Here is a 14,492-nt window from a genome sequence, read left to right as displayed (position 1 = left end):
TGCAGCCTGCCTGAATGTGAATCACAAGGAGATTGTGCTTCTGTTTCTAGAAGGGAAGAATACAGCAGACTAACTCAAAAGATCCTGTTTGCGACTGCCATTCAAACATAAGATGTAATCAATTTATATTAAATATGGATGCTGGACTATGAATGCTCAGCAACAATAATGAGGGTTCATTAACCATTAATAAAACACAATTAACTATTACACCATGCAACAAAATTTCATTTATACTGTATTTCATTAGATGGTGTATAAAAGGGATAGTTCATACAAAAATTACAATTTTGTCATCATTTTTTCACCCCAAGTCATGTTTATAAGATTTACAATGTGTTCCTTTTACTTTCAGATCATTTCTGCACCCTGTTTCCAAACTCTGGTCCACTTTGGCTGTATGGAAAAGAGCAGTGTGGACATTCAGCTGAATATCTCTTTTTGTGTTCCATGGTAGACAGAAAATCAACTTTGAAAAGGTTTTCAACGACATGAGGAGTAGTAAATGATGACTGAATTTTCATTTTTGGGTGACTGGCCCTTTAAGAACAGCATTTCAGCTATATTTGTTTGCTTTCCTGCTCCTGAAACATCTGAAGTAGGAGAACCTCAAGGAAATGCACAAAGCAGCACAAGAAAACTAGAAACTGCATCTGGTAAAAACCTACATGAAACGATCAATAAACATTAATAATAGCCTTTCTGTGCAAGCAGAGAAAGGTTACGCAAACAAATGGTGTATAAAGAACAGAAGATGTGCAAATGTGCTCACACCATCTGCAAATCCGGCCTTAATGTGATGATAGTTTCTAATCATTATGCATGACCTCAGCCTCCAAAGACAACCCAGTTAGTTTTATTTGCACAGGGCCAGGCACATATCATTAGAAGAGTCATTTCCAGTTTGGCTGACTGTGGCTCTGTGATAGATGACATCAATGGGGGGCGATTCTCATTTCTCTGCCATTTTGTTTGGATTCAATTTAGTCAGAGCCCACAGTGGATGACACTTTGGTTTGGGCCTGGAAGCGCCCGCTTTCCACAGAGTGTCAGAGAAGCAGATGTTATAAATGAACATGAGAGTGCTAAAAAACTGGACGCTATCGAGAGGGTGTTAAAATGTTCATTACACCTGCCTAGCGATTACCTTTTTTTTTAAATGTAAAAATATAAATTAAACCTCTAGATGAAGATTTTCAAAGACACATGTTGGCACGCATGATGTGTGCAGAGGGGAAAAAAGATAATCAATTTGAACTGCAAATTAATTATGCAATATATAATTACATATGCAGTGCACATTATAATTTCTTCATATTAATGTAACAGTGTGCTGAAAGATAAGAGATTCTGCTTTTTAATCAATGATCTTGCTAAAGGAATTTATTTTCCTGTTACTAAAATGACCAGTGACACTTTACAGTAAGGTCTCATTTGTTAACATTAGTTAATGCATGCTAACATAAACTAACAATTTTTTATTAAAACAGATTTGGATAAATTTAGTATTACATTCCTTGCATCAGTTGGTGCATGTTTATAATGAACAAATTCATCAGTAAGGCTTTTTAACTTTAAACCATTGCTTCTGGCCAAAATACGAGCCCACAATTCATTAAAAACACTTCCTCCAGGGAAAGTGCATCTCCTGTTGTCCTCTCACATCAAAATCCACCAACATATTTGTTTAGAATTAGAAAAAATGGACAGAAAAGTATATAGAGGACTTCATTTTTGGCCGAAAGCAAAGATTTGAGATTAAAAACACCTTGATGGATTTGTTTCATGCAGCTTTTCACTTCACAAGACATTAATTGATGAACTGGAGTTGTCTGGATTACTTGTGGATTATTGTGATGTTTTTATCAGCTTTTTGAACTCTCATTCTCATTCTGACGGCACCCATTCACTGCAGAGGATCCATTTGTGAGCAAGTGACGTAATGCTAAATTTCTCTGAAGAAACAAACTCATCTTGAATGGCCTGGAGATGAGTACATTTTCAGCAAACTTTTATTTTTGGGTGAACTATTCCTTTAATTATTAGTTTGTGTTTACCATTGTAGTTAACTAATGTTAACACATGAAACCTTTTTGTAAAGTGTTAACAAACCAACCAATCAACCAGCAACATACACAGATCAAAATGAAACGGGAGTCGCATGTGCTGTCTTATGCATGAACATCTAAAATATGAAATTTCCATCTTCCACAGCAATGAAGACACAGCCGAATATATCTGGGAATTCTGCCAGTCAGCGGATATTACCAAATGCCTGTCGGAGCAGCCAGCCCAGTAAATGATCACCTACTCAGTCTTGATCAAACTCCTGCACTTCAAACATCAATGATAACCAATAAATTACTATAAAATAAGGAATACTGATAAATAGACTACAAATCACCAGAGAAAACAGTATTGTAATTGAATTGACCTAAAACAGTTTTTAATATCAACTGTGTGGGTGGCTCATTTGTAATATATGAGGAAAGCTTTATGACACCCTAATAATATTTTACGGTGAAGTGTTCAGCTGTCTCATAGAGAGACAAGCCAGACTAGATAAATTACTGGCAATTTCCAAGATGACGTTCTGAGATAAAGGATCCTTTGTGTTGTTGTAAGTGTCATTAAACTATCCATCAAAGAGCCAAACCACACTTGCTGCCCGCAAACCATTTACAATTGCACTAAAGTGTTATCAGTTTGAAACGTCTGATGTTTTCTTTTATTTATTTATTTATTTTATGTCATTTCTGTGTCTTTTATCACAGACAAAAAGGTTCGTTTTGACTTGTGCTAATCGGGTTTACTTTATACTTTTTCTGGAAAACCAAGAAAAGTCTTATTTTAGCAAAAATCGGAATCATCTCTAATTGAAGTCATTTCTCCTCTGTCTGTAAATGTCACATATACGGTGGGGCTGAAATGAGGGTGTATGCTGGCAGGTCTCTGGACAGGAAGATCTGTAAATATCACTGCCTGCTGAGTTTCCTACCGACTACTGCCAATACAGACTGGATGACAATTACCAGGTTCCAGAGAAAGACTCAACCAAGACTCTGGGCTGATGACCAAACATGTCCCCCTTTGGTGAGCAAACATTAGTGATCGATGGATCAAAACAGTTCCGATTTAAACAACACGGGGAAAATGTCAGTAACAATTAGCTGATTCGGTCACTGGCAGGGGAAGAAGTAACCTGCTGTTCAATGGCCTTTCCTGGATGCCTGGTTCCACGATATTACCTTTCCCATAAGAAATAAGAGATATGCCTCTGGAACGCCGCTAATGGCAAACACACTACGGTCGAAACTGTCACATTTTCCACTTGCAAAGGTTTGAAGGAAAAAGAAGGTGAGAAAATTTCATCCAGCCTTTGAGGCTGAGAATGATGCATGCAAGCAAGGGCTCTGATCTTATTACTGTTGAATGATTGCCCCAAACCGAATTCAGAGGAATGAACAGCCATACAATGGTGATTGGAGCTTAGAGAGAAATGGCTCACCCATGTGCAAAAGGTAACACAAAGAGCACACATCTAAAATACCCCATTCCTTTCCACACGGAGGACAAAACCTGCAGATTGGATTATTTCATTTGCAGAGAGTGAGACAGTGACTGGTAACCCTGTCATGATTAGGATCTTTCGACAAAAATAAGAAAATTAAACAATAAAAAGCACTTGCTTACAGCTGGAAAAAAATAATAAATATAATTTAAAAAGTCGCATTATCCATTCTAGGTTTAAATAGATAATGTAAGACCTAAAGTTAACCTTTATTGTTATATAAATAATATAAAAATATTAAGTTTCCATTAGTCCAAATATTATACCTGTTAGTGAATGTCCTTTTATAAATCAACAACAATTTTCAGGAACAGCAGAACATAAAGACAATATTCAGACAAAATATACTTATTAATACCTTGCTTCAAATATTCATGCATGATGTCACTACTTTTTGGCAGGGCTCCACCTCATGTTTCTTTGAGGAGTCACACAGATTTGCAGCACACTACTGTTTCAGCGCTGTGTTCACTCCATGGGTTTTCACTGTAAATTCATTACTGTAAACACCGTTTAGTTTATTTTTAAAAACCGATGGGCTAAGTTTATTTCAGATTACCGATTTGACCATGAAATGACAATAAACCCAGAATATTCCTTTAAAAATGTATTTTCAAAATAATTAATTATCTTGTTTTGTTTTATGTGCTTACATCTTAGTATTCATCAGCTATTGTTTTTGCAAGGACTTCTGCAGTCTGATTGCACATCACAACCTAAGGAAAAAATCCAGTCAAATCCATTGAACACAAACTGTTTGCAGTGCAGTTTCTATTTGCAGCCTGCCTGAATGTGAATCACAAGGAGATTGTGCTTCTGTTTCTAGAAGGGAAGAATACAGCAGACTAACTCAAAAGATCCTGTTTGCGACTGCCATTCAAACATAAGATGTAATCAATTTATATTAAATATGGATGCTGGACTATGAATGCTCAGCAACAATAATGAGGGTTCATTAACCATTAATAAAACACAATTAACTATTACACCATGCAACAAAATTTCATTTATACTGTATTTCATTAGATGGTGTATAAAAGGGATAGTTCATACAAAAATTACAATTTTGTCATCATTTTTTCACCCCAAGTCATGTTTATAAGATTTACAATGTGTTCCTTTTACTTTCAGATCATTTCTGCACCCTGTTTCCAAACTCTGGTCCACTTTGGCTGTATGGAAAAGAGCAGTGTGGACATTCAGCTGAATATCTCTTTTTGTGTTCCATGGTAGACAGAAAATCAACTTTGAAAAGGTTTTCAACGACATGAGGAGTAGTAAATGATGACTGAATTTTCATTTTTGGGTGACTGGCCCTTTAAGAACAGCATTTCAGCTATATTTGTTTGCTTTCCTGCTCCTGAAACATCTGAAGTAGGAGAACCTCAAGGAAATGCACAAAGCAGCACAAGAAAACTAGAAACTGCATCTGGTAAAAACCTACATGAAACGATCAATAAACATTAATAATAGCCTTTCTGTGCAAGCAGAGAAAGGTTACGCAAACAAATGGTGTATAAAGAACAGAAGATGTGCAAATGTGCTCACACCATCTGCAAATCCGGCCTTAATGTGATGATAGTTTCTAATCATTATGCATGACCTCAGCCTCCAAAGACAACCCAGTTAGTTTTATTTGCACAGGGCCAGGCACATATCATTAGAAGAGTCATTTCCAGTTTGGCTGACTGTGGCTCTGTGATAGATGACATCAATGGGGGGCGATTCTCATTTCTCTGCCATTTTGTTTGGATTCAATTTAGTCAGAGCCCACAGTGGATGACACTTTGGTTTGGGCCTGGAAGCGCCCGCTTTCCACAGAGTGTCAGAGAAGCAGATGTTATAAATGAACATGAGAGTGCTAAAAAACTGGACGCTATCGAGAGGGTGTTAAAATGTTCATTACACCTGCCTAGCGATTACCTTTTTTTTTAAATGTAAAAATATAAATTAAACCTCTAGATGAAGATTTTCAAAGACACATGTTGGCACGCATGATGTGTGCAGAGGGGAAAAAAGATAATCAATTTGAACTGCAAATTAATTATGCAATATATAATTACATATGCAGTGCACATTATAATTTCTTCATATTAATGTAACAGTGTGCTGAAAGATAAGAGATTCTGCTTTTTAATCAATGATCTTGCTAAAGGAATTTATTTTCCTGTTACTAAAATGACCAGTGACACTTTACAGTAAGGTCTCATTTGTTAACATTAGTTAATGCATGCTAACATAAACTAACAATTTTTTATTAAAACAGATTTGGATAAATTTAGTATTACATTCCTTGCATCAGTTGGTGCATGTTTATAATGAACAAATTCATCAGTAAGGCTTTTTAACTTTAAACCATTGCTTCTGGCCAAAATACGAGCCCACAATTCATTAAAAACACTTCCTCCAGGGAAAGTGCATCTCCTGTTGTCCTCTCACATCAAAATCCACCAACATATTTGTTTAGAATTAGAAAAAATGGACAGAAAAGTATATAGAGGACTTCATTTTTGGCCGAAAGCAAAGATTTGAGATTAAAAACACCTTGATGGATTTGTTTCATGCAGCTTTTCACTTCACAAGACATTAATTGATGAACTGGAGTTGTCTGGATTACTTGTGGATTATTGTGATGTTTTTATCAGCTTTTTGAACTCTCATTCTCATTCTGACGGCACCCATTCACTGCAGAGGATCCATTTGTGAGCAAGTGACGTAATGCTAAATTTCTCTGAAGAAACAAACTCATCTTGAATGGCCTGGAGATGAGTACATTTTCAGCAAACTTTTATTTTTGGGTGAACTATTCCTTTAATTATTAGTTTGTGTTTACCATTGTAGTTAACTAATGTTAACACATGAAACCTTTTTGTAAAGTGTTAACAAACCAACCAATCAACCAGCAACATACACAGATCAAAATGAAACGGGAGTCGCATGTGCTGTCTTATGCATGAACATCTAAAATATGAAATTTCCATCTTCCACAGCAATGAAGACACAGCCGAATATATCTGGGAATTCTGCCAGTCAGCGGATATTACCAAATGCCTGTCGGAGCAGCCAGCCCAGTAAATGATCACCTACTCAGTCTTGATCAAACTCCTGCACTTCAAACATCAATGATAACCAATAAATTACTATAAAATAAGGAATACTGATAAATAGACTACAAATCACCAGAGAAAACAGTATTGTAATTGAATTGACCTAAAACAGTTTTTAATATCAACTGTGTGGGTGGCTCATTTGTAATATATGAGGAAAGCTTTATGACACCCTAATAATATTTTACGGTGAAGTGTTCAGCTGTCTCATAGAGAGACAAGCCAGACTAGATAAATTACTGGCAATTTCCAAGATGACGTTCTGAGATAAAGGATCCTTTGTGTTGTTGTAAGTGTCATTAAACTATCCATCAAAGAGCCAAACCACACTTGCTGCCCGCAAACCATTTACAATTGCACTAAAGTGTTATCAGTTTGAAACGTCTGATGTTTTCTTTTATTTATTTATTTATTTTATGTCATTTCTGTGTCTTTTATCACAGACAAAAAGGTTCGTTTTGACTTGTGCTAATCGGGTTTACTTTATACTTTTTCTGGAAAACCAAGAAAAGTCTTATTTTAGCAAAAATCGGAATCATCTCTAATTGAAGTCATTTCTCCTCTGTCTGTAAATGTCACATATACGGTGGGGCTGAAATGAGGGTGTATGCTGGCAGGTCTCTGGACAGGAAGATCTGTAAATATCACTGCCTGCTGAGTTTCCTACCGACTACTGCCAATACAGACTGGATGACAATTACCAGGTTCCAGAGAAAGACTCAACCAAGACTCTGGGCTGATGACCAAACATGTCCCCCTTTGGTGAGCAAACATTAGTGATCGATGGATCAAAACAGTTCCGATTTAAACAACACGGGGAAAATGTCAGTAACAATTAGCTGATTCGGTCACTGGCAGGGGAAGAAGTAACCTGCTGTTCAATGGCCTTTCCTGGGTGCCTGGTTCCACAATATTACCTTTCCCATAATAAAGAACAGATAGCAACGTTTATGCCTCTGGAACGCCGCTAATGGCAAACACACTACGGTCGAAACTGTCACATTTTCCACTTGCAAAGGTTTGAAGGAAAAAGAAGGTGAGAAAATTTCATCCAGCCTTTGAGGCTGAGAATGATGCATGCAAGCAAGGGCTCTGATCTTATTACTGTTGAATGATTGCCCCAAACCGAATTCAGAGGAATGAACAGCCATACAATGGTGATTGGAGCTTAGAGAGAAATGGCTCACCCATGTGCAAAAGGTAACACAAAGAGCACACATCTAAAATACCCCATTCCTTTCCACACGGAGGACAAAACCTGCAGATTGGATTATTTCATTTGCAGAGAGTGAGACAGTGACTGGTAACCCTGTCATGATTAGGATCTTTCGACAAAAATAAGAAAATTAAACAATAAAAAGCACTTGCTTACAGCTGGAAAAAAATAATAAATATAATTTAAAAAGTCGCATTATCCATTCAAGAGAAAAGAATGCTGTAAATCTAAAAGAATGTGTATGTATGAATAAATACAAGATGCAAGTACAGTTGGTTTACTTGTCTGGCTTTTAGTTTTTTTTCCTGACGTTTTGAATGTTTTATTTGATTTTATTGTGTCTCTTTGAGGGGTCACTCTGTGGTGCTGCTACTGCAAAAAGAGTAGCACAGCTAGGTCATATCTAGCTTTTGTTTGTTTGTTTATTGTTGATGTAGCAAACTATTTTAACATCAAAACCATTTGATAAATGACTAAAAGGTTACTATGTCTGTATGAAAGAAAGCTTTTTGACAAGAAGTCGCTTTCAGCACCATGGACAGTGGTATGATGCTTAAATGAGTGCATTATTATAATAAAGGGATAATTCTGTCATCATTTACTCTCCCACACGTTGCTCCAAATCTTTCTCTTTTTAACAAAAGACAGTATTTTTCAAATCTTGGTGCAAAAAATAAGATTTGGAATGACATAAGGGTGAGTAAATGATGCCAGAATGTTGACAGAATCATTTTGAGTGATTTTAAGTGGCTTCAAATTTATTTCTTTAAAGAAATTTTTGACAAAAGTCAAAGGTAACTAAAACTGTTTCGTTACCAATATTCTTCCAAATAACTTTATTTATGTTCTACAGAAGAAAGTAATACAGATTTGAAACAACATGTGGGTCAGTAAAGGATGACATAATTTCAATTTGTAGGTGAACTAAAAATGCATAACAAAATGATTTGTAATTTCAGTGTTTTGTCAATCTAATCTTCAAGCTCAAGAAAAAATAAGGAGAAGGTAGTAGTTGAAACCTGTAATGGGAAATACATAGTAGAGTTACAAAAACATATTAAATAGGTAGGTGAAAACAACCCCCAGCTGTGTCATTCCAGGATATAACCATGTTATTGAAAATCATTTTGAAATGGCACTCCAATATTACATCCAGCAGAGTTTGAAATTGTTCCACTAAAAATTAAACAACACCTTATAGGCTGACCGCACTTTGACCTAGGTTATTTCAGATGATATCTCACAGCACTAACCTCTGCAGCCAATAATATTTCTATATATTGTAGGGAATGCTCCCGATCACGTTCAGAGATATCAAGAACAAGGCTCAGCACTTGGCAGGATGAAAAGGTTAATGAAGCCCCATGCTTAATTGCATCAATGTCATCTGGACCAATGCTGTTGACCCAATTGATCCATGGGCTCTGATCACATATCACTAAAAGTGGATTCAGAGTCACAGCAGGGGTGGCTGATTAGCAAGACAGACTCTCTGGCGCCCCACTAATTGGGAAAATTGTCTACAGATAGACACTCTCTCATTAAACTCCACACTTTCACTGAAGAGAATAGTCCCATAACTTGCATTATTTACATGCTATGACCTTTGGGGCAAAGGTATTTTTTTATTAAATAAAAGCAAGAAAGAAAAAAGAAAAAGAAAAGAAAATTATTGCAAGGCAGAATTTTCACTGAACGACTGATAATCCTAATATTTTGTGTTATTTTGGGGTACGGTGCTCAGGGTGTAAACATTTATATAAATAAAACCTGCACATTCAGTATTTTGTGGGAAATGTCAGAACGACACCAAACATTTGCTGACTGAAATGCTCTTCTTCTCTTGTGCAATTCGTCTACAACATCCAAGCGTTTAGAGATGGCAGAGGTTAGAAATGATTTGTTTGCCTGTAAGCAGAAGTACAGGCCATTTAGGATTATAGCCAATAAAAGCAAGCAATGTTAATGAGAATGTGTTTTCACTTTAAGCCTTCTACTCCACACGAAGACATGTGGACATTAAAATCCTCCACTCTGAGAGGATGATTGTAATCATAGGGATTTCACCTGTGCAAACCAAAGCCATTTCGAAACTGTCTCTCTCTCCAAGAGAAATGAGACCTGTCAACATTAATGTTCCTCTAGACAAACACATTGAAATACAGCTCTGTGCAGCAGATTATGGAATGAGGATTAAGGGTCTGTTTGTCTTGATAATTGTCTTTAGGAGCTATTAAAACTAAAGATTTTACACCAGTCCAGTGCCTTTGACCTTATTTAACCTTCCAATAGAGGCTGAAATCTCCAAACAACTACAAAAACAGCGAGAGAGGAAAAGACGATTTCGACAAAAGTCTAAGATTACCAGTGAAAATACTAAGATATATGGATATAGACACTATTACATAACCAATCATGTGAACAAAAGTGCGTGTTATTTCGTTTTTTTTTTTTTTTCAACATTCTTCTCAGCAACAGTAAAGCCAATCTACAAATTGAGGCTTAAAAATTAACAAATACTTTTTACATACATTAAAGTGCAATTAGACTTGTGAATATTCAATACACATTTGCTGTGCAAACAGCATCCTCTTAACACACTGGTGTGAGAACCTCATAAATAATCATTTTAAGCAGAGAGTTGTTTACTTTAGGGTCTAGGAGAAGTAATTTCGTAAAACTCTAAACAATTTAATATAATTAAAGAATCGATTAAGGATCCACTCCACGGTCGCAAGCAATTCGTTAAGACGCGGGGCAAATGAGAATTTCTGCAACAACAAAAAAATGCACTTAGTGTAATGGTGCATGCAGCTGGGCAGTAGCTACTCCTTTAAAAAGACAAACGCACGAGGAATATGAAAATATGACGTGACGTCAGGCGTCGTCTTTAAATATTGATCTCGAGCGCTTGACTGCCGCAAAGACGCTCTTGAGAACTTTAGAAAGACACAAACATGAGCTGAGCGGTGACGGGGCGAGCGCTGCGCGGCTTCGCGTTGGGAACTTGGGAACAAAATGTGCCTTATAGACCTGGAATATGAGATTTCCGAAACGGATTACATTTAGTAGGATGCTGTGTCACATTACCAGGTCAAACAAAAGGATTACTTTAAATATTTTCAACACTATATCAGCACAGAATCAAGTCCGCTGCTGAAGAGGTGATTGAACGTTCAAAAGTGACGCGATGCGACGCTGAAGCTAAAGGGCAGTGGAATAACGTTTGTTTTTGCTGTTGTGGAAACTTTATCTTGTTATTGATACCTGCTCTCCTCAGACTTTCTGTCATCTTATGTGGCCGGTCGGAAATATTAACTATAATTTTCCCAAATGAGGTGTAAGTTCGCGCCGTCGGAGTTGATGGGGAGCACGAGACAGCCAGCAAACCTCACAGAGAAACTTACGGAGAAAAACATGCCGTCTTTTCATCCATGGAGACATGGCATATAGGTTCCTGTCCAGCCGAATCGTGCCATCCTCAAACAGATTAAGCAGAAGATTTATTGTTATATTCACTATCTCTTTGTCTTTCATGTATCTATGCTACAGCATCCTCTTCTGCTCCGGTACAATCATGCCTAACCAGAGATTGGAGGATCACCGCTGCGTCCATCTGAAGAACATCGGGAGTAAAAAACTTTTACAGAAGTCACATTATTGCACTATATCAGCGAAAGCGAGAGTTATCTCGGACGAGACGAGGGCTGTGAGTCTCTTAAACCTTACTGGCAACCAAAGCAAACATTCAGCCTTTCAGAAAAAGCAAGATGTTGTAGATCACAAGCAGAGTAATAACAGTAATTTGCCAAAATACGGGAATAAGAAGTTGCCCAATGCACTTATTGTAGGCGTTAAGAAAGGAGGCACCAGGGCGGTGTTGGAGTTCATCCGGATTCATCCAGATGTTCGAGCTCTTGGGACTGAACCACATTTCTTTGATAGAAACTATGACAAAGGATTGGACTGGTACAGGTAGGTTTCTTTTCTGGCATTTTGCATTAGTATTCTGGATTCGAAATTTCATTATAGGCAATATAAAATTCACCATTGTGTTATATGGAAAAACTTGTGACATTTTCTATATAAAATGTATACAATATCACACAAGTGCTATTGTACTGAAAATTAGTAATCACAGTCATGCGGATATATTCAGTACCACAGCACAACTGTAAGAATTATATTAATATTAATAATGAAGTTAACATTGAGTAACATGCATTTCAGACAAATACTGACCTGTTAGTTTGTATGTTTCTTTTCCAACAATGAAAATAGTTTCTAAAGAAGTCAAAGCTTAATCTTAATGTGTCATAAAGCAGCACATAGACTAAAATCCTAACAGGAATAGTTCATATGAGTGGAGTGGCACAAATGTAACTTTTGCTGCTCAAAAGGTTTTGTAATCACTCCACTCCAGCTCCACTTTGGGTTTTACATTGCATTACAAACGAACAAACAAAAACCAACTCAATTTCATTTTTCCTAAACCCACTCCTTGCTCCAGGCAAAAATCACATTGTCTCCAATATTGTTTGCAAGAAAAAAAATCCATCTTTTAAAAACCTGCTCCAGGCAAACTCCATTCCCTCCTCTACTTTCACTCCAAACCACTCACATACTCTGGTCTGGAATGAACACAGACAAAATGAGTGATACATTTAGCCAAATGTTTCAGTGCTGTTTTACTAAATGAGCATTCTTGGAATGCAGATTGGCCAAACAAATTACTCAACAAAATTATACAAAATATGTTTTGTTTTTTGTTTTTCACGGAGAAACAGTGCTCAGTATATAAACTATTTGTGTGGCAGTACTGCTGTTAAATTGTTGATATAAAAAAAAAATGAATTGAATTAAATCATATGAATTCAAGAGTCACTCAAACTCAAAGAAAACGTCAATTTTAGGCAAATCACGTTTTTAAAAGTGCACAAATCTTAAAAAAATAACTGCCTATCTGGTAAAATGTCATAAAGGTAAGATCAGCAGGGTACAAAAATTATGAAAACTGCCTTTTTGCAGTGGCAGTAACACAAGAGCTGAAAACTCGAACTGCTGACAAGGAGATGTTAGCAGTAACTCATACTGAGAGAGCAGGAATGATAGTGTTTTGGCCAGAGACCCAGAGCAGAGTGACACAGAGTGATTGCAGTGTTCAGTTTCAGGGGTGAAATATGCAGATAAAGGCCAATGGATCTCTTTCAAGAGTAAACCTTCCATAAACCCTGCCAGGGAAAGGCATGGATCATATTGATCAGCTGGCAGATTAAAATCAACTCCTTCCTTCCTTCTTCCCTTTGTACTGATGGGCGTCTGATGCCATTCAAATACCCATAGGGGAGCCGTTCGACAGTACGAGAAGTCTGTGTCGATTCTGTGTGGCGTGTAGTAGGGCCGTGAAGTAGGGGTCTCTGGGAGACAATATCATCCATCCCTCTTCTAGCACAGCCAGGGCCGCATTAAGACCTTACAGGGCCCCGGGGCTATGACTTACTGCAGGGCCCCCTATTACAAATAAAATATACTGTATATATAGCTTTAAATAGGATTTTTATCCCATTAAAATTTTGATGCATTAAAATTTCATAATTCTTGGTACCAATTTCAATACTAAACAAAATAAATAAATAAAAAATACTAACCTAAGTAAAAACAAGCTTATACTTAAGACAAGTAAACAGCCACAAATTACAAAAAATAGACCTACTTGAAACACTTAAAGCACTGAATAAGAAATTATATTGTATAAAATACATAAATGTAAAAATAAACTGAATAGTCTTCACTGTATAAATTCAATATACATTCATCCTTATTTATTTTACAAAAGTGATTTGGTCAAGGACAGCGAGTGTTTTTCTTTCTAATGTTTGATTAACATCATTAACATAAATTTTAACAGCAGCTAAATTAGGCTGCTTTAGAGGAATAGCTCACCCACAAATTAAAGATTTGTTGTTGTTCTAAACCTTGTACGAGTTTCCTTCTGCTGTTGAATGTAAAAGTATATATTTGGAACAATACTGGTAACCCAACAGTTGCTGGGCCCCCATGACTTCCATAGTATGAAAAACAAAATACACTATTGGAGTCAATGGGGACCAGAAACTAGGTTTAGAACAACTTGAGGCTGAGTAAATGATGACAGTATTTTCATTTTTGGGTGAACTATCCCTTTAAAATCTCATCATATTAGGATCTCACATAGCCTACTACTACACTTGCTTTATATTTAACTATTAACATTAATTTACGACACAAATGACTGTGTTGACGAGGAGACATTTTGACACATAACATTTGAACGTTTAAGCGCAAGACGCGAAAAATAACTCAAGTTTAGACTGGCGCTGTAGCCTACTAGCAGGTGCACGCCACGCGGATCAGGCCGTAACCGTCTTAATCCGTGCATTTGCCAAAATTCATTCTGCCCTTCTTAAAGTCCCTGAACAAGTTAAATTTGTTTTTAAACCATGATGCTTAAAATGCGTTTAAATGAAAAGCTTAATGCCACGCAAAACGATTGATATATTTCTACCGGTTTATCTCTCAACCCATAAGCGAATATACTTTGTTCAAACACAAAAAGCAA

The 14,492-nt window shown here is 36.7% G+C and overlaps 1 protein-coding gene across 1 annotated transcript in view; it reads left to right on the top strand.

Annotated features, from left to right (window-relative positions):
• Positions 1-11,048: 11,048 nt before the first annotated feature.
• Positions 11,049-14,492, top strand: part of hs3st2 (heparan sulfate (glucosamine) 3-O-sulfotransferase 2) — a 30,425-nt gene continuing 26,981 nt past the window's right edge. Inside the window, exon 1 of the mRNA XM_016468647.1 lies at positions 11,049-11,869. Within this exon, the coding sequence (XP_016324133.1) occupies positions 11,337-11,869 (533 nt within the window). The 5' untranslated portion in view covers positions 11,049-11,336. The remainder of the gene's footprint in view (positions 11,870-14,492) is intronic.

This window comes from Sinocyclocheilus anshuiensis, unplaced genomic scaffold (genome assembly GCF_001515605.1).
Source record: "Sinocyclocheilus anshuiensis isolate Anshui unplaced genomic scaffold, SAMN03320099.WGS_v1.1 scaffold152, whole genome shotgun sequence".
Classification (NCBI taxonomy): domain Eukaryota; kingdom Metazoa; phylum Chordata; class Actinopteri; order Cypriniformes; family Cyprinidae; genus Sinocyclocheilus; species Sinocyclocheilus anshuiensis.
This window is presented reverse-complemented; position numbering and strand designations above follow the sequence as displayed.